Below are 21,021 nucleotides of genomic sequence, written 5' to 3' on the forward strand. Positions count from 1 at the left end.
TAATGATGGGATTCCAGCTTTAATCAAAGGTTTAATTAGACTTGACATAGGAAGTGTTCTTTATATTAGTGTTTGTTCATAATTATTCTTGTAATTTGTTTCATTTGTTGTCATTGTGTATTTTAGGGGTAAATAAGTTTTCAGCTGGGTTGATGGCTTTTTTGGTTTTTATTTATTTATTTTGTAAGTCCCCAGCATTGATGAACTGTGTATATGGTATATCTTAGCCACATGTAATGACTTATTAATAAACTTGGACGGGGATCACTCATGGACATGTGATCATTCTCTCTTTCAAGATAAAAAAAAAAGAAAAAAAAATAGAAATAAGTCGTCAATGACTAACATTGTAAGGGATTATAATCATTAAATACAAGTAATCATGAATATTATGGAGAAATGGAGTCAAACTAATTATGCACGTATAATTGGTTAAAATGAAGATCGATATTGAACATTGAAAGCCATTGCGGTTGCATGCAGGCATGCATGCTGCATGCTTAATTTGGTGTTGCAAATCCTTCGTTCGAGTCACCAAAAACTCGGTTCAAAATCATAGCCAATCGAACTCCTCCCTGTGCAATTCGTTTCATAACAATTGGCATCCTTGAGTCAAAGTAATCATCTGCAACCACACAAAAAAATTGTATTTACCTCAATTTAATTCATTATCTGTCATCATTTTCTGATTCATTTCCTAATACAATGAATTATAATTTTTAAGAGGTGGGTTGAATTTGCATATATACCCGACAGAGTTGCACCGGGCTCCACTCCTTTGTAACCCCATTTGCAAGCTATGTTTATGCTCTCTAAAGCCCACCTACATATGTGCAAAAATGAATCATATGTCAGCAAATTAAATTAATTGGCCGAAAGGTACACATATGTATTGGCAAAGAGAAGCATATGAAATTAATTAGTATGAAGAATAGGGAATTATTCCACAGATCAGAGAAAGCTCACTTGGTTACACATGAAAGAATATCATCACAATGCTCCCATGATGTAACATCAGACGTCCATATTCCCTGTATTTTTAATGCTAATTAATATTAGAGTAATTTTACAATCTAATATACTACATCAATTTGTGAATTTACTTTCATAACAGTTTTTAAATTAATTAGCTATCCAAGAAATTAAACTTGCTTCCCAAATGCAAGTACTTAAGAAGTTAATTAGTTTTTTTTTTTTTCCCTCAATGAAAGGGGAGGCAGGGGCAACCAGCGTAGCAACCCTCCCTGGGCATGATCATAGGAGCCCCTCCCTGTTGCAGAATATCCAGTTTGAGCGATAACTATTACCCCAAGGACGAACCCGTCACCACAACATCTCCAAAATATCCAGCTGGTCCAAAACTCATCCCATGGCCATAAGGTCAATCTTTACTATCACAAGTGGTTTCAACTTATGTCCTCTCAAACTTCTGACCTCGAATCCATAAAATATCAGCTTGTACCAACTGGAGTACCCACAAAGTTAATCAGTTAGTTATCTTACGTCGGTGAAGTTTGTCTCTATGTTTTCCAAAAGGACTTCCATGTCCTTCTCATAATAATCCGACATAGTTGTTGTAATAATGTCCCTATCCCAAACCTGTAGAGTCAATAGATAGGTCAGGTCAACTATAACGTGAAGAGAGAGTGGCAAGGACATGAAAGATCTCCACCATTGATTGAAATATTGGCTTACATGATGCAGATTAGACTTGCGCCTAAACCAGCGTAGATTTATGGTGTTTCCCCCTTCATCACTTGTAAATCCAACATGCATCGGCTGAAAGACCAAGAACAAACACATAATATCTTCCATGAATGCTTGAATTGGAATCCCAAAGGCTTTAGAAAATGGTTCTTCAAGTTTCTCACATGTGCATTCATACCTGATGGATATCTCCCATGAAGTGTGACAAGAATAACAAGGCCTCGGTCATATTATCTGCAAAGGCCTTGATGATATAAGAATAGACATTCTTTTGCTAAATTGAATTAGAGGGCTCAATTTTAGAGAGACAAACACATTATACATATGGGTCTTAGATATTTAATACGGCTAATATAAGGTTTTCTCAGAGAATGTTGTGTCCATCTCTCTCTGTATTGGAACATCCAATAAGATCAAGAAACTAGAGAGAATCTCAATTGAAAAACCAAACATTCTAAGGACAAAAACAACACAAGTTGCTACATAAATTGGATTTATATACTTACATCGACGATCAGCACTTCCCTCTCTGTAGTGCTTAAGTTGAGAGGTAAAATTCTGAATGGCACCTGCGACACACATGTCCTCCTTGCCATGCGGATCATGACAGTCCCCTAAACCCACAAAAGTTTCAAGGTTACCATTTTAATAGATATGTCATTGCTATGAGTTTGATGATGATAAGGTGACATGATCATCAAGTTTTTGGTGACAATATGTAGGCTTACTTTCATAGTTGAACGTGCAGTCATTGTCGGGTGTGTCAATGAAGTGAAGAGGGCTTGTCCACCGGTACTTGTACCAGTGTCGGACTTGGTCAGGCCATATACAAAGGGCCGATAAATCGCCATTCACATAATGGGGTAACAAATTTCGAACAGCCTCTGCTGCTTCAGACCCTAGAAGTTCCTGTTAAGTTTTAGTAGCACAATTTCGTCATGATTTCTGGATTTATGAACCTTCTTGAAATATCCCCTTCTCTTGAGGGAATCAACATGAGATGCAAGTATATATTAAGAAGAGAAGTGTTACAATCATAAAAAGATTTTACAAAAATAAATTGATCACAACACATAGTTTCATGTGATCTGTTAGATTTACTTTATAATAAAAATAACTTTACAATCTGATATACAACATTAAACTACATTAATTTATGAGTTTATTTTTATGAAATTTTTATAGGTAGTGACCGCTGCCTCTCAGGATGGTCAGAGATCCACCACAGCACGGGGTGATCGCTGAACCAATTAACCACTTGGCTTGTGTTGGGGGCGGCCCACCCGACCACTCCTCTTAGGGTGGTCGATCGGACCATCCCTTGAAGGCTGTTTAGCCATCCTTCTACCAATTAGTGAAGAAAGGGTAGCACTAACTTCAAACCACTCAATGCTTTAGGCGTTAGGGATCATAATTGAGTCATGGATTAAAATTATAGCCAAAATGTATCTTGATTCATATCATAATGGATAGAGTACGTGGGTAATACGAGATTTCTATCTCCCAATTAATTTAAAATTTTGGAGCCCCTCATCCTTTTGAATCAAAACCGACCAATTTTAGTTCACCAAACAAGAGTTATTATTAAGTATTTTTAGAATACGGACACTTGATAATCTAATCATCACATCATTTCATGATGTTATATTACTATAAATTTGTGAGAGTACCATGCACATTATGATCTACATCACATGATCACTACCTACTAATTTTTTCAAAGAAAAATTCTATTCATCATCTCTACATAATACATACCATATTTTTTTTTCTCTTACAAAATGTATGGTATATAGATGATTAGTAAAAACATTTAATTATAAAATCATAAAAAGTGTAGTGTATGGTGTGTCAAGATGATGAGTAGCAAAACTCTTTTTCAAAACCAAGTTGATCAATTGGTCAATTTCTTAGCACAAGGCCAAAGAGGGTGGCAAATAAAAATTGCGAAAGGTAATTCAAAAGACATGAGAGAAGGAATGAAGCTGAATTGGCAAACGTACACAGCTAGTAAGATTAACTTCAAACTTGATGAGTATGTTCACGGACAAGCTTTACATACGTACAAGCGACAAAACAAAAAACCGAGACGACAAGAAGAAGGAAAGGGCGGGACAGACGTTGTACGTTCAATTGTTTCTATGGCATATTGACGGCCTATATATAAACACAAACTTAAAAAAAAAAAAAAACACACACACACGCGCGCACACACACAAAATTAAGTACTTTTGTAAACATCAAGATAAGTGTCGATCGATCCCTTGAGCCCCCACGTACAATTAATCCACGTACAGCCATGGAAACAATGCCAATGATCTTGCCAGAAAAAACGGGATAATATCAAGATGGATTACCTGCGCAATCCGACATGTCATGATATGCCCCTCTTTGCTCCAGCCCTGCGCTCCTGGTCCTACTACCAAAGCAAAACTCAGCAACAAAACATACCAAAATGGAGACCAACTCTGCATGATAATCTTGCCCATGTCCTCTCTAAATATTTCTGTTTCCTTTGATCACCTATTCCTCTATCTCGGCCTTCTCCAACATTCCAACACAAAACAGATGAAATAAGCCCCACCAGAATGCGAAAGCAACATACAATATATATATACAAATTTTAAGTACTGGCCGTAGATGATCATTGGGTGCAAGTTATTACTTCCCACTTTTTAAGCACCCTAATGTTGACATATAATACAAGCAAGGTGGGGGATATTCTGGCATGCATAGAGAAGGAATCCCATACTAAATTAGAAATGAACTCAGTCGAGTACAGGTAACTACATGGCAGAAAGTCTTATGTCTTGGCTTAAAAAATAGTTGAGAGAACAGAACATGCGTGGAAGGATTGTGAAGTCTTCGCGTATGGGGAAACTTGAAGCTTTATTCAAAAGGTTGAGTGGGGCCCAAGATATACTGCCTCTACATCAAAGGGAAGACGCAATATCTCTATCCTTATCTTGCTTAATTGAGCAATTTTCGTTTCAGAAATGAAAATACGGTTGAGCATATATATATATGTAGCTGCAAGGCTGACCCGACCAGCTTAGGCTAGCCAGCCTCTTCGCCACAATAGGCATTAAATTAAACGTGAAAGAAAACCATCATCTACAACACAAACAAAGAAGCTGCTGGTATATATTGTATGAGAAATTATGATGATATATACGTAATCATTATTGACTGAATCCATGCCTGCACCTAATCAGGATTCAGCCTAGCACAAAATCAGCCAATCATCATTTTTTTGATTTTTAGGAATTAATCATTAAATTGTAAATATTTCCTATTACCGTATTTTTATTTGTTTCCATACTTAAATAAAGCTACATGTATCTATTTATACAGTACACACATCATTGTAAACATGTGTAACGCCCCAAACCCGGGTGGCTTGGAGAATTACTACCTGTCACTTATAAACATGTCTCCCAACACATCCAAAGAATAATCTCCAAAGACTTCATAAGTGAAATCAATCTCATATTTTCTAAATAATCTCATTACAAACTCCACACAAACTTTAATGCAATAATAATAAATCAAAGGGGTCCACAATCTCCCGATAATAGTAACATACCAAACTGATAAAACCAAAGGTCCTACTAAACCCAAACATATAATTAAAACTCAAGGGCATTAAAACTAAGAACATCAAAAGTCCTTCTTCCGACCACATCTCCTCAGCTTAAACACGTTCACCAATCTAATCCAGGTCCTCATTTGGACTCTCCACATCATTTGAAAAATATTATCATGATAGGGGGTGAGTTATCACAACTCAGTAAGTAAAAATCATATGCTAGCGTGCAAACATGAGCATTTACAAAGTAGAGTATGCAGAACAAAATATCTTCCAGAGTTATCATCTAGAACAAAACATATTTTCAAAAATAACAGAGCGATGGTTTTAAGACAGTAAAACCCATAGTACTTTGGCATAACATAAACTGAATATCATCATCAGATCAAAACAGAGCATCAAACAGAGCAGAGACCATGTTTCACCCCCGTGGTAGGGTTGTGCTAACCCCGGTGGCCAAACCAGGCAGAGACAGAGGTGAAATCTTTCCTTTATTCTTCTCGGAGCCCCGAGTGTGCACACAGGAAAGACCACAATAAAAACCACTTTGTTTCCAAAGTGGGTGCACTCAGAGACAGAGAAGTTGGTACCAACCCAAACAGAGCAGAGCATAACAGAGCAGAGCAGAGCAAAGCAGAGACAGAGTCAGATACGAAAAACCAGTACACCATGCCAAAGGTTTTCAGATGTTATATCAAATTAATACAGAGTACCAAAACAGAATCAGATAGTTTACACACGCTGAACACAAAAGCCATAACATCTTTCTAAATAAATGCACAACTTTTCATATTCTCAATATCGCTCTTTTTTTCCAGATTTCAGAAATCACATAACAGAATTTAGCTCATGTCTACACAATGCATGTCAGAACATATTTTTCTCTTTTTCACACAGATTTCATGAATAATGCAGAATAGTGACCGAGGTTGATCTTTGTTTTCACAAGTTCCCAACACAACACAAATTATGCAAGTTTTCATAAAATCAACGTCAGTCTTATTAACTTGTATAAAACCCAGCATAGGAACCCCGCTTACCTGACTCCTACAGCGTATTATCTATACCTTGAAATTGTCCTCTATTAATCTCAACACCTATTCATAAAAACAAAAGAAATATACACTGAGTATTAAATGACAATTGGCACAACCTCCTCTAATAATTTTAGAAAAACCCACAATTTAACACACTAATTCAACCACTTAACAACATTGGACAGCGCGCATTCCAACTCAAGATACCATATACTAATCTTAATATTTATTAAAACACCCACCAAAGCCAACGACAAACACCAATAATCAAAATATCAACCCCACTTCAATGGCCCCTATCTCCAAGCAAACATCACAACTCAACCAAAACTACAATAACAATGTAACTTCAAATGATTTAACCTCCCCTCCAAACTGTCGTATAGCAACCTGAACCATACAAAACAGCCCCTAATCACTCCCAAGTATCACTTGGTTTACTGTTCGGCCAAGCCACAAGAATCCACAATTCCAAGACCACTCCAACACAAAGTGTTTACTTACTCTTGAAAATGCCCAAGAACTCACAAACTACACTTTCAAATATTTTATTGAATTGAAATAAATTGACTTGAAAATAAAGTGTGTGTGCGTGCGTAAGAGACCAAGAACGAGGCTAACTTACCAAGGAAAATGAATTTCTCCCGTAATGGTTTGACTAGTTACACGAGAAACCGAAAACCAAAAGTCCAAGAACTAGGAATCACAAGCCACGGAAACCCAAGAACCGACGAAAATGCAACTCAAACTCACGGCAACCAAAACTGTATAGATGAGGAACATCAAAAAAATAAATACTAAAAGTAGAATCTGCACACTACAGCAAGGGAAACCGAAAATCGAAGGAATGAAGATGGAACTCTTACCAGTCGGAAATGGAGTGATGCGAAGTGATGCTCGTGTGCTGCAGAGGAAAACTGAAATGCAAAATGGAGAGAAAACAGAGGAATGCAGCAGACGGCAACCACCGAAACTAAGTGCAGCGCAAAGGAGAAACTGAAAATCGAAAGAGTTTAAGGCAAGTGTTTCGGCAACAGGAACAGAAATCAACGAAAAGAAAAAAAATGAAAAGAAACGGAAGAGAAAGAGTAACGTGGGAGAGAGGGATGTGGGAGGAAAAGAAACCGAAATGGGAAAACTGAAAGTGCGAGAAGGAAGGGAGGGAGAAACGGAAACAGAGGAAGAAATACTAACCTCCCAAAACGACGCCGTTCGGGGTCCTTACTAAACACTAAAATGGCTAGGCCATTTTCACGCACGGTCCGGGCCACTGATGAAGAAACTGGGCCTTACATCCTCTTCCCCTTACAAGAATTCCGTCCTCGGAATTCGCTACAAGCTATAAGAACTCTCTTCGAACAAGTGAGGATACTTGACTCGCATCTCTTCCTCGAATTCCCATTATGCTTCATTGGTAGCATGATTATTCCACAATACTTTAACCAAGGAAATAGTTCGATTCCGCAACACTTGCTCTTTCCTGTCCAGAATCCGTAATGGTTCCTCGGTGTAGGTCATGTCTTCTTGAATCTGCAAGGGTTCATGATCTATGATGTGAGTGGGGTCATGGATATACTTCCTCAACATGGACACATGGAACACATTATGCACTCCCGAGAACGCCGGTGGTAGAGCCACCCTGTACACCACCGATCCAATCCGATCAAGAATCTCAAACGGCCCAATGTATCTAGGACTCAACTTACCTTTCTTTCCGAATCTCATAACTCCTTTCATTGGTGAAATTCTCAAGAATACCTTATCTCCCATCGCAAACTCTAACTAACGGCGGCGTTTATCTGCATAACTCTTCTGTCGGCTTTGAGCTGCTTTCATTCTAGCCCGAATGGTATCTATCTTTTCTGTGGTTGCTGAATAATCTCTGGCCCTAGAAGTTTTCTTTCACCTACTTCATCCCACTACAATGGAGACCTACATCTCCTGCCATACAAAACCTCGTAAGGTGCCATCCCAATTCTAGCCTGGAAACTATTATTATAAGCAAACTCGACCAATGGTAAATGTTGCATCCAAGATCCCTTGAAATCCATCAAGCATGCCCTCAACATATCTTCTAAAATCTGAATAGTTCTTTCTGATTGTCCATCTGTCTGAGGGTGAAAAGCAGTACTGAAACTTAACTGAGTACCCATTGCCTCTTGTAAGCTTCGCCAAAACTTAGAGGTAAAATGAGGATCTCTATCCGACACAATGGATACCAGTACTCCATGCAACCTCACTATCTCCCGTACATATATTTCCACTAGTTTCTCTAGTTTATAAGAAACTTTAATGGGCACAAAACGGGCAGTCTTTGTTAAGCGATCCACGATCACCCATATAGCATCTTGCCCGCTTACGGTCTTTAGTAGACCTGTCACGAAATCCATGGAGATATGTTCCCATTTCCACTCTGGAATCTGAAGTGGCTGTAATAATCCTGCAGGTCTCTGATGTTCCGCCTTCACTTGTTGGCAAGTCAGGCATTGTTCTACAAATTTAGCAATTTCTCTTTTCATGCCATTCCACCAAAAGGACTCTCTCAAATCCCGATACATCTTGGTACTCCCTGGGTGAACAGTGTACAAAGAACGGTATGCCTCTTCAAGAATTAACCTTTTTAGTTCATCATCAGTAGGTATGCATACTCTACCCCTAAACCTCAAAACTCCATCCTTGGAAACACAAAAATCAGGTTTGTCCCCGTTTCCGATCCCTTCCATTAACTTCACCAACCCTGAGTCCACTTTTTGAGCAGCTTTGATTCTATCTATGAAAGCAGGTTGAACCACTAAACTGGCCATGAAAGCATTTGCATCACTAGCAATGACTTCGATACCGGCTCTTTCTAAATCCATTAGCAACCTATGCTGAGTGGTAATAGCTGCAACTGTCGGTCCCACTGACTTCCTACTTAGAGCGTCGGCTACAACATTAGCTTTGCCTGGGTGATAATTAATGGTGCAATCATAATCCTTGATCAACTCAAGCCACCTCCTTTGTCTCATGTTTAATTCTTTTTGGGTAAAGAAATACTTCAAACTCTTGTGATCCGTATAAATTTCGCACTTTTCCCTGTACAAGTAATGTCTCCAAAGCTTAAGTGCAAAAATAACTGCCGCGAGTTCTAGATCATGAGTGGGATAATTCTGCTCATACACTTTCAATTGGCGTGAGGCATAAGCTATAACCTTCCCATGTTGCATCAGTACACACCCCAAACCAAGCCTAGAAGCATCGCTATAGACAACAAATCCGCCTCTAGCTGTGGGAACTGTTAACACCGGAGCTGTCACTAATCTCTGTTTCAACTCTTGGAAGCTTTCTTCACACTTTGCTGTTCATTCAAACTTATTATTTTTCCTGGTGAGTGCAGTGAGAGGAACTGCTATCTTGGAAAACCCATCAATGAATCGACGGTAATACCCCGCCAATCCCAAGAAGCTTCTAACCTCATGAACATTTCTCGGTGCCGACCAATTAACCACTGCTTCCACTTTTCCTGGGTCTACTGAAATACCATCCTTCGAAACTACATGCCCCAGAAACGTGATTGAATCAAGCCAAAATTCACACTTCTTCAACTTAGCAAATAGCTGCTTGTCTCTGAGTGTCCCAAGTACCAACTTCAAATGTTCTTCGTGCTCGGTCTCGCTTTTGGAGTATATCAGTATATCATCAATGAAGACAACCACAAACTTATCCAAAAACTCATGGAACACCCTATTCATCAAGTCCATAAATACTGCTGGGGCGTTAGTTAGGCCAAAAGGCATGACCAAAAACTCATAATGGCCATAACGGGTCCTGAATGCCGTCTTAGCCACGTCTTCAGCTCTGATCTTCAACTGGTGGTAACCCGATCGAAGATCAATCTTCGAAAATACTTGAGCACCCTGAAGCTGATCAAACAAATCTTCTATACGGGGTAGCGGGTACTTATTCTTTATGGTCACCCGATTAAGTTCCCTATAATCGATACACATTCTCATCGATCCATCCTTCTTCTTCACAAAAAGAACTGGAGCTCCCCAAGGTGAAACACTGGGCCTGATGAAACCCTTGTCTAATAAATCTTGCAACTGCTCTTTGAGTTCTGCTAATTTAGACGGCGCCATGCGATAAGGTGCTTTCGAAAGGGGTGCCGTGCCTGGAATTAACTCAATAGCAAACTCTACCTCCCGCTAGGGTGGAAGTCCTGATAAATCTTCAGGGAAGACCTCTGGATAATCTCTCACAACAGGTATCTATTCCAACTTCAACTCTTCCTTTGGTGCTTCAACCACACAGGCTAAGAATCCCTGGCAACCATCACGCAACAGTTTTCCTACCTGAATGGTAGAAATGATGGGTGGAGTCAACCTCACTTTCGACCCTGTGAACCGAAATTCACCTTCATTAGGGGGCCTGAACACCACTTCCTTTTTAGCACAATCAATACTGGCGTGGTAGGAAGCCAGCCAATCCATACCCAAAATCACATCAAACCCAACCATGTCGAAAACTATTAAATCTGCTGGCATCAGTCTTCCCTCTATAGAAAGAGGGCATCCAGGTAACATCTCACTACAGACTACAGAATTCCCTGTTGGGGTCGCAACCACTAACCTGTTCCTCAACCTTTCAGCATCTAAAGTGCAAAATTTAGAGTACGTCGTGGAAATAAAATAATGTGTCGCTCCTGAGTCAAATAACACAATAGCATTATTAGAAAACAAAGAAAGAGTACCTGTGATCACATTCAAACTCATCCATGAACCAAGAATATTCAAAGTCTTAAGCAGAACCAATCAAAGAAAAGAAAAGAATAGAAATTATAAATCCTTAAAGCAAAACAAAAGAGTCGTACCAGTGATCACGTCATTCCTACCCTCAACCTCTCCAGGTGTCAGTGCAAAAACTCGAGCAGGCGCAGTAGTACGTTGATTGCTGCCTCGGGCTGATACTTCATTCCTCTGAGGTGGCGGTACGAACGTCTGGTTGCTCCTATTTTGCATTGGGCAATCCCTAATGTAGTGTCCTGATTTGCCACAACGAAAACACAATCCCGCCCCTTTTCTGCACTCTCCGGAGTGCACTTGATTGCATGTCCTACACTGGTAGGGCTGTTGATTACTCTGAACCGGCCTTTTTCCTGAACTACTACCTTCACTCCTCCTTTTCCATGGTCCCTGGTCCATGCCAGACTGGTACCCAGTAGGAGTAGTCCTTTTCCTCTGTTCATGCATTGCAGCACTTCTTTGAAGGGTTCTTTCAAAAACTGTTGCTTTGTTCACCAACTCTGAGAAGTTCCGAATCTGGAAACCCACCACACGCACATACAGTTTCTCATTCAGTCCTTGCTCAAATTTGCGTGCCTTCTTTTCCTCATCGGGAATCAAATAAGTAGCAAAACGGGATAACTCAGTAAACCTAGCAGCATACTGATGTACCGTCATTGTTCCCTGAACCAAGGTGGCAAATTCCATAGCCTTGTCCTCACGGAATGAGCTAGGGAAGAAGCACTCCAGAAAGATCTGCTTGAAGTGCAGCCAACTGATTATCTCTGTCCCCTCTGCTTCTCTGATGGTCCTTTCAAAGATCCACCACCTCTTCGCTTCCCCAGTAAGCTTGAATGTGGCGTATGCCACCTTTTGCTCCTCAGTACAGGTTAGGACTCGCAAAATCTCCTCAATGTCCTGAATCCAATCCTCCGCCAAAGTTGGATCGCCTCTCCCATCAAATAAAGGAGGGTGCATTTGATTGAATTGCTTAACAGTACAACCCCCTTCATTGAAATTACGTTGGCGACCCGCGGGATTCTGCACAAGGTCATCAATTAATTGATGTGCAGCTGCTCGTAATACGTGGGAAGCACTCGGGTTTGCTTCCCTTTCGTTCTCGTTCGCATTCAAGATCCGACATGCTTCGTTCTCTATGACGAGGTGGCATCCTGACAAAATAACTTGAATTTTTAATCAACGCTTCAAAAAATAGAGTTTATAAGAACATAGAAAATTTAGTGGTATTTGTAAAAACAAAACGTATATATTATAACTCAAAACTATAAGAATACTCATAACGGAGAATAGAGAAGTACATATAACCGTAGCAATAGTCAAATTCCAAACACTAATACTTAAACCCATTTAACTATTTAAGAAGGCTCTGTTATTAAACTAAACCTTAATCAACACGAACTTAGTTCACACACCTGTGAAATACCACACCTCATAGCTATTCCTAAAGCCTGCAAATTCTAAGACTTCCCACATCAACAATATTCAATCCCATAGTTCGCTTTACTATCATAATAAATCTGAAAATGATTTCTTAAACACTATCTATACTCTAAAATCTTTACGTCCTCTGAACCCACAGAAATCTAAACCTCCAAGGTTTATATTATGCAGAATTCAAACCTGGCTCTGATACCAAATGTAACGCCCCAAACCCGGGTGGCTTGGAGAATTACTACCTGTCACTTATAAACATGTCTCCCAACACATCCAAAGAATAATCTCCAAAGACTTCATAAGTGAAATCAATCTCATATTTTCTAAATAATCTCATTACAAACTCCACACAAACTTTAATGCAATAATAATAAATCAAAGGGGTCCACAATCTCCCGATAATAGTAACATACCAAACTGATAAAACCATAGGTCCTACTAAACCCAAACATATAATTAAAACTCAAGCGCATTAAAACTAAGAACATCAAAAGTCCTTCTTCCGACCACATCTCCTCAGCTTAAACACGTTCACCAATCTAATCCAGGTCCTCATTTGAACTCTCCACATCATCTGAAAAATATTATCATGATAGGGGGTGAGTTATCACAACTCAGTAAGTAGAAATCATATGCTAGCGTGCAAACATGAGCATTTACAAAGTAGAGCATGCAGAACAAAATATCTTCCAGAGTTATCATCTAGAACAAAACATATTTTCAAAAATAATAGAGCGATGGTTTTAAGACAGTAAAACCCATAGTACTTTGGCATAACATAAACTGAATATCATCATCAGATCAAAACAGAGCATCAAACAGAGCAGAGACCATGTTTCACCCCTGTGGTAGGGTTGTGCTAACCCCGGTGGCCAAACCAGGCAGAGACAGAGGTGAAATCTTTCCTTTATTCTTCTCGGAGCCCCGAGTGTGCATACAGGAAAGACCACAATAAAACTACTTTGTTTCCAAAGTGGGTGCAATCAGAGACAGAGAAGTTGGTACCAACCCAAACAGAGCAGAGCATAACAGAGCAGAGCAGAGCAAAGCAGAGACAGAGTCAGATACGAAAACCAGTACACCATGCCAAAGGTTTTCAGATGTTATATCAAAATAATACAAAGTATCAAAACAGAATCAGACAGTTTACACACACTGAACACAAAAGCCAAAACATCTTTTTAAATAAATGCACAACTTTTCATATTCTCAATATCGCTCATTTTTCATATTTGAGAAACCACATGACAGAATTTAGCTCATGTCTGCACAATGCATGTCAGAATGTATTTTTCTTTTTTTCACACAGATTTCATGAATATAGCAGATAAGTGACCGAGGTTGATCTTTGTTTTCACAAGTTCCCAACACAACACAAATTATGCAAGTTTTCATAAAATCAACCCCAGTCTTATTAACTTGTATAAAACCCAGCATAGGAACCCCGCTTACCTGACTCCTGTAGCGTATTATCTATACCTTGAAATTGTCCTCTATTAATCTCGACACCTATTCATAAAAACAAAAGAAATATACACCGAGTATTAAATGACAATTGGCACAACCTCCTCTAATAATTTTAGAAAAACCCACAATTTAACACACTAATTCAACCACTTAACAACATTGGACAGCGCGCATTCCAACTCAAGATACCATATACTAATCTTAATATTTATTAAAACACCCACCAAAGCCAACGACAAACACCAATAATCAAAATATCAACCCCACTTCAATGGCCCCTATCTCCAAGCAAACATCACAACTCAACCAAAACTACAATAACAATGTAACTTCAAATGATTTAACCTCCCCTCCAAACTGTCGTATAGCAACCTGAACCATACAAAACAGCCCCTAATCACTCCCAAGTATCACTTGGTTTACTGTTCGGCCAAGCCACAAGAATCCACAATTCCAAGACCACTCCAACACAAAGTGTTTGCTTACTCTTGAAAATGCCCAAGAACTCACAAACTACACTTTCAAATATTTTATTGAATTGAAATAAATTGACTTGAAAATAAAGTGTGTGTGCGTGCGTAAGAGACCAAGAACGAGGCTAACTTACCAAGGAAAATGAATTTCTCCCGTAATGGTTTGACTAGTTACACGAGAAACCGAAAACCGAAAGTCCAAGAACTAGGAATCACAAGCCACGGAAACCCAAGAACCGACGAAAATGAAACTCAAACTCACGGCAACCAAAACTGTATAGATGAGGAACATCAAAAAAATAAATACTAAAAGCAGAATCTGCACACTACAGCAAGGGAAACCGAAAATCGAAGGAATGAAGATGGAACTCTTACCACTCGGAAATGGAGGGATGCGAAGTGATGCACGTGTGTTGCAGAGGAAAACTGAAATGCAAAATGGAGAGAAAACAGAGGAATGCAGCAGACGGCAACCACCGAAACTAAGTGCAGCGCAAAGGAGAAACCGAAAATCGAAGGAGTTTGGGGCAAGTGTTTCGGCAACAGGAACAGAAATCAACGAAAAGAAAAAAAATGAAAAGAAACGGAAGAGAAAGAGTAACGTGGGAGAGAGGGATGCGGGAGGAAAAGAAACCGAAATGGGAAAACTGAAAGTGCAAGAAGAAAGGGAGGGAGAAACAGAAACAGAGGAAGAAATACTAACCTCCCAAAACGACGCCGTGACAACCGATCCAAGTCCCGCCCCTCTCTTCTTGGCAAACCACCATCTAGGATGATTTCAGTAGCCAACGTCGCCTTTTTTTCCACTGATTTGTCACTGGTACCAGGCCTCACACCGGAGCTCTACCAGAAATTACTGGATCTCCTCAACCCACAACCCTCCTGAATCAATTTTGTTGGTAACGTCACTTCCTCTTCTCCCTTATTTGATAATTCCCGTGACTGGGTCGTGGACAGCGGAGCCAGTGCCCACATGTGTCACGACCGAGCCACCTTTGTCAAGTTTCATGCCCCTTCTTCCCCCCACTCTATTCGGCTTCCCAATGGAAATACCATTCCATTGAAGGAGTTGGCACATGTATTCTATCCGAAACCCTCACTCTTTCAAATGTTTTTTTTATCCCTCAATTTCATTTTAATTTCTTATCTGTCCCTCAACTTACCTCTAACACCTCTTGAATTGTTTCTTTTTCTTCTACAAATTTTTTCTTTTAGGGCCCACAGTCGACGAGGCTGATTGGAGCTAGTGATTTTTGCAATGGGCTTTATGTGTACCGGCCCAACACTGTCATGGCTTTCTCCGTGCAATCCACTGCTAATAAAGACTTATGGCACCAACGCCTAGGTCACCCTTCTCGTCTTTTCATTCCTTAGTTTTTTAATTATTCATATGTTACTTCAGACTGTGATGTTTGTGCTCATTCTAAGCACATGCGACTGCCTTTTCCTTCTACTGCTAATAAAAGTACTTTTGTTTTCAATCGTATTTTTTGTGACATTTGGGGTGGTTATCATACCCCTTCAGTTTGTGGTGCCCATTATTTTCTTACTATTGTCGATGATTTTTCCCGCACTACCTGGATCTATCGCATGCGTCATAAATCTGAGGCTTATACACATCTCATGCATTTTTTTGCTCTCATCCAAACTCAGTTCAATATAATGATTAAAATAATTCGAATTGATAATGGACAAGAATTTCTCTCGCAAAAATTTCAAACCTATCTTAACACTCATGGCATTATTCATGAGCGTACCTGTGTTGAAACACTGACACCTCTTAAATATTGCTCGCAGTCTTCATTTTCAAGCCCTTTTACCTTTAAAATTTTGGGGCGAATGTGTTCTCACTACGGTCTATCTCATTAACCGCACACCGAGTTGCACTCTCCAAAATAAATCACCCTTTGAACTTCTCTTCAACACCATCCACAATTACAGTCGTCTCCGTATTTTGGATTGTCTTTGTTATGCATAAACCCTCCGCGCCTCTCGAGATAAATTCTCCCCTCGTTCCTCTAAATGCATTTTTCTTGGTTATCCCAGTAACCGCAAAGCATACAAGCTCCATAACCTAGACACTCAAACCATTTTTTACTCTCGAGACGTCACATTCAATGAACATAAGTTTCATTTTTTAGGATCTTCCCGATCTTTCTGACTCATCCATTCCCATCATTCCCTTACTTGTTCCCGAGCCAATCTTACCAGATCCTACTCCCATTCCTCCCTCTAGCCTCTCTAACTCTCCTCCTCCTCCTATCTCTTCTTGTCCTCGACGTGCTACTTCTTGACCCGCATATCTCCATGATTATGTTTGTCCGACTCTACACACTGAGCCCAGGACATCATCTCTGGCTGCATGCACCTCAGGTACTGCTCATCCTTTATCTGCTTTTATTTCTTGTTCCCAGTTTTCTTCATCTCATCTTAATTAATTACATGCCCTCACTGCTTCTGTTGACCCTTCTTGTTATTCCGTTGCCATTCACCATTCTCATTGGCCAGACGCTATGTCTGCTGAACTTCGTGCCCTTGAAGCCAATTCCACCTGGACTCTTGAGCCTCTACCACCTGGTAAGAAACCTATCGGTTGCAAATGAGTTTTCAAAACCAAGCTCAAAGTTGATGGTTCTTTGAAAGATATAAAACTCGGCTGTTAGCCAAAGGTTACATGCAAGTTAAAGGTCTCGACTATCATGAGACCTTTGCACCCGTTGCCAAAATGACTACTATTCGATGTTTGTTGGCTGTTGCGGCTACTCAACAATGGATCTATAACGCCCCGGTCCCGCAAGGTTCGAAGAGTTACTCCCTGTAACTTAAAACTCACAATTCATCAATATATTTACAGACTCCAAAATATAAATTTATCAAAATACTACAAAATATCTTAATAAAATTTGCCAATTCTCAGAAATCTTCTATGAGTAATCCACTATGCTTAAATAATCATCTCACCGATGTTCCATAATCCCGATCCTTAGCTGAATTATTCAAAATCATCTGAAAAATGTTTGGAGATAAGGGATGAGTTATCAACAACTCAGTAAGCAGAAAACATATACTAGTGTGTAAATATGAGCATTTACCGAGTTTAAAATGCAGAACAAAATACTTTTACTTTTAGAATGTAGAACCAGAACATGTTATAAAAAATATCAGAGCGAAAGTTTCAGAAAATATTCTTATTCAAAGTCTTTTGGCATAACATAACTGACCACCATCATACCAGAACATTATATCACATCAGAGGCCATGTTTAACCCTCGTGGTAGGGTTGTGCAAACCCCAGTAGCTAGCCGAGCAGAAAAAGAATGTGAATCTTCCCTTTATTTATTCTCGGAGCCCCGAGTGTGCACACATGATAGACCACCAGAAAAATCACTTTGATTCCAGAGTGGGTGCACAAAAAACAGAATAGTTGGTATCAACCCAAACAGAAGCCACTATTAGCACCTCTGGTAGGTCAAATAAATCACCATCCACAAACCAAATCCCAATTCAGAATTTCATGCCAAAATTTTTCAAAAATCACATCATATCAGAGTATAGAACATCTTCAGAACATAACAGAATCAGATCACAAAAATATAATTTACGCACAAAATTTCATATTCGCTCTCTTTTGCACAGTTCAGAAACAAAATGTCAGAAAATGAGCTCATGTCTACACCAGTCATGCCAGAATAAATAGTTTATTCTTGAACAGAATCTCATGAGTAATGCAGAACAAATAATTGAGGTCGTTTCCAAAATTTCTTTTCATAACAAAACATGCATATTTTCCAAAATCAATCTCAGATCATTTTATTTTTATGCAAAGTCTAACATAGGAATCCCGCTTACCTGGACTTCTTAGCTTTTCAGAATTTCCTCATAATAGTACTGTGCGAAAATCAATCGTCACCTATAAAATAGTCACATAACTTCCGTAAATTTCTGATTGAATACACATTTTGTAATTAAAACCTGAGATATAAAATTTAATACTTTTCCTCAATATCTACCCTTCCTCAGAACACTAAAAATATCGTCACTCAAAAAAATAATTGATTCCCACCTAATTTCTCCAATCCTACTAAGGCCCGAGATAATTTCACGTCTAACCATAAATATATTATAGTTCAAACTTTGGCTTCTAAACTCAAAGGGTAGAATCGTACTTTCGTTAGAATTTATGTTCAACTATACGGGACAATGCTTCTTCCTATTTTGGAAACCAAAACAGAACTAGAAAAGGGTGGTAGGGCTGGGAGAGAGAGGAAGATGATGGTGAGGGTAGCGGAAGGTCACTGAGAGAGAGAGAGAGAGAGAGAGAGAGAGAGAGAGATAAGAGAGAGAGAGTAAGCCGAGAGATAGGGAGAGGGGGGTTTACGTATCATGCAATGTGTCAGCGGTGAAAGGTGGTGCTGGGTGACAACTGGTCGGGTTCCGACTGTGTGGACTTATTCTGTGGCGTTCATTGTTGCTGCTGGTGGTGACGTCGTGGCTCTCCCGAGATGTAGAGGTGGCGGCTCAAGTTATGGCTTCCTCTGTTTCGGGGGTCAAAAACAAGGGACCTGTAGCGGTTTGAACGGTGGCTTAGGGCGGTCCCTACGGCCGTGTGGCTCTTCATCTTTTTGTTGCACTGCTGCATAGTGGGTGACAGTTTCAACGTGGCTGTTTGTGGAGGCGTGGGCTGGGTTTCGGACGGTGTGGAGTCAAGGAGGAGGTGCAACTGGGTGGCTCATGGCCGTGTCACTTGGTGGTTGTCGTGGGCATGGGTGTGGAAAGGCTATGCGAGATGGAGGTTGGTAGTTTTTGAGGGAGAAAACAGAGACAACCTGGTGGTTGTAGTTCCTTCCTGGGGTTGGGCCAGGCAGTTATCTACCCTTCCTTGATGGTGTGCAATGCTGAATGTGGAGGAGCCATGGTTGTAGAGGAGCAGTAGGCTAGGAGAAGGCTGTGGCAGCTTGGGTCTTCTTCAAGCATGAGGGTTAAGCATATATATATATATATATATATATATATAGGTGGTTGAAAACTAAAAGCAAAACCCTAGAGATGAGGGAAGGAGGGACGTGAATCATGCATGCCGAGGGAAACAGACGTGATCGAAGCTGTGCATGTAGTGGAGTTTGGCACAAGATCTTACAGGCTTGGTCTGTTTGGCCATTTCAAAAAAAAATCTAGGCTCAAGTTTGGAAAAGAAATACTAGGTGGGCTTTTCCATACGTCTAACCCAAAAAAATATAAAAACACAGGCTTGGTGCTACGCCTGGGTGTTACAGGATCATCTATCAACTTGACATCAATAATACCTTCCTGCATGGAGATCTTGATGAGGAAGTGTATATGATACCACCTCCCGGTTATTGTCTTCAGGGGGAGACGCGTGTCTATCTCCTTCTCAAATCCCTATACGGCGTCAAACAAGCATCTCGAAATTGGTTTTATAAACTAACCACTATGCTTCTTGATCCAGGTTTAATTCAATCTCAAGCAGATCACTCTTTATTTTCTTTGGCCACTTCCACCACTATCACTCTCGTCCTAGTTTATGTCGACAATATTCTAGTTGCTGGCAATAATCTCTCCCAGATTGAAGTCTTCAAAAGAGTCCTTTCTATACACTTCAAAACCAAAGACCTTGGTCCCCTCAAGTTTTTTCTTAGTCTCGAAGTTGCTCGATCCTCCAAAGGCATTTTCCTCTACCAACGAAAATATGCTCTTGATATTCTAAATGATAGTGGTCACCTTGGTTCTCAGATCGCTCCCTTTTCCATGGAACAGAACTTGAAGCTCACTAATCATGATGGCACACTTCTTCCCGATCCTAGTATCTATCGCCAACTGGTTGGACGCCTCATTTATCTAACCATTACTCGTCTTGACATTATCTTTCCAGTGAATATCCTCAGCTAGTTCATGCATGCTCCTCGTGCTCTTCACATGCAAGCAGCCACTTCTGTCCTCCGATACATCAAAGGTTGTCCAGGCCAAGGCATTTTATTCTCATCATCCAACAGCTTACAGGTTACAGCCTACACTAATTCAGATTGGGCGAGTTGTCCTACTACTCGTCGCTCTACCACTGGATATTTCATTCAGCTTGGCACGAGTCCTATCTCCTGGTTCACAAAAAAAAGACGACAGTGATCCGCTCTTCTGCCGAAGCTAAATACCGTGCCATGGCCATCACCACCTGTGAGCTCACTTGGCTGAAACAGCTTCTTACTAATCTTGGTATTCCCCATCCTGCGCCTTTCCACTTACATTGTGACAATCAGTCTGCTCTTCACATTGCTCATAATCCTGTCTTTCATGAGCGTACCAAGCATATTGAGATTGACTGTCACATTATTCGAGATAGGATCTAGTCCGGACTCCTCACTGCTGTTCATACTTAATCTCATGAAAAAGTTGCCGACATCTTCACTAAAGCTTTAGGACGCGAGCTTTTTCATCATTTTTCATGCAATTGGGCATTACGGATCTCCATGCGCCAACTTGAGGGTGAGTATTAACTGAATCCATGATAGCACCAAATC

The 21,021-nt window shown here is 40.0% G+C and overlaps 2 protein-coding genes across 2 annotated transcripts; both read right to left on the reverse strand.

Moving 5' to 3' along the window:
• Nucleotides 1–324: 324 nt before the first annotated feature.
• LOC109008839 (endonuclease 1-like) lies at nucleotides 325–4,292 on the reverse strand. The gene is made up of 9 exons (XM_018989070.2): nucleotides 4,065–4,292; nucleotides 2,436–2,616; nucleotides 2,214–2,321; nucleotides 1,886–1,941; nucleotides 1,696–1,779; nucleotides 1,504–1,599; nucleotides 967–1,031; nucleotides 750–823; nucleotides 325–625 (listed from the first exon to the last, which is right to left on the reverse strand). Exons 1-9 carry the CDS (start codon nucleotides 4,194–4,196, stop codon nucleotides 501–503), a joined length of 921 nt encoding a protein of 306 aa, XP_018844615.1. The 5' UTR covers nucleotides 4,197–4,292; the 3' UTR covers nucleotides 325–500.
• Nucleotides 4,293–7,734: 3,442 nt separating this feature from the next.
• LOC118348258 lies at nucleotides 7,735–8,103 on the reverse strand. Its single transcript, XM_035689451.1, has one exon. It carries the CDS (start codon nucleotides 8,101–8,103, stop codon nucleotides 7,735–7,737), a length of 369 nt encoding a protein of 122 aa, XP_035545344.1.
• Nucleotides 8,104–21,021: the final 12,918 nt, after the last annotated feature.

This window comes from Juglans regia, chromosome 4 (genome assembly GCF_001411555.2).
Source record: "Juglans regia cultivar Chandler chromosome 4, Walnut 2.0, whole genome shotgun sequence".
NCBI classification, from domain to species: Eukaryota; Viridiplantae; Streptophyta; class Magnoliopsida; order Fagales; family Juglandaceae; genus Juglans; species Juglans regia.

Excerpts from the sequence above, each read along its gene's own strand:
- LOC109008839 (XM_018989070.2), bottom strand. The coding sequence starts at position 4,196 with ATGGGCAAGATTATCATGCAGAGTTGGTCTCCATTTTGGTATGTTTTG. Across the intron at positions 1,780-1,885 it reads TCATGGGAGATATCCATCAG|CCGATGCATGTTGGATTTAC; the intron begins GTATGAATGCAC and ends TTGGTCTTTCAG. Across the intron at positions 1,032-1,503 it reads TAGAGACAAACTTCACCGAC|GGAATATGGACGTCTGATGT; the intron begins GTAAGATAACTA and ends TTAAAAATACAG.
- LOC118348258 (XM_035689451.1), bottom strand. The coding sequence starts at position 8,103 with ATGGGAGATAAGGTATTCTTGAGAATTTCACCAATGAAAGGAGTTATG.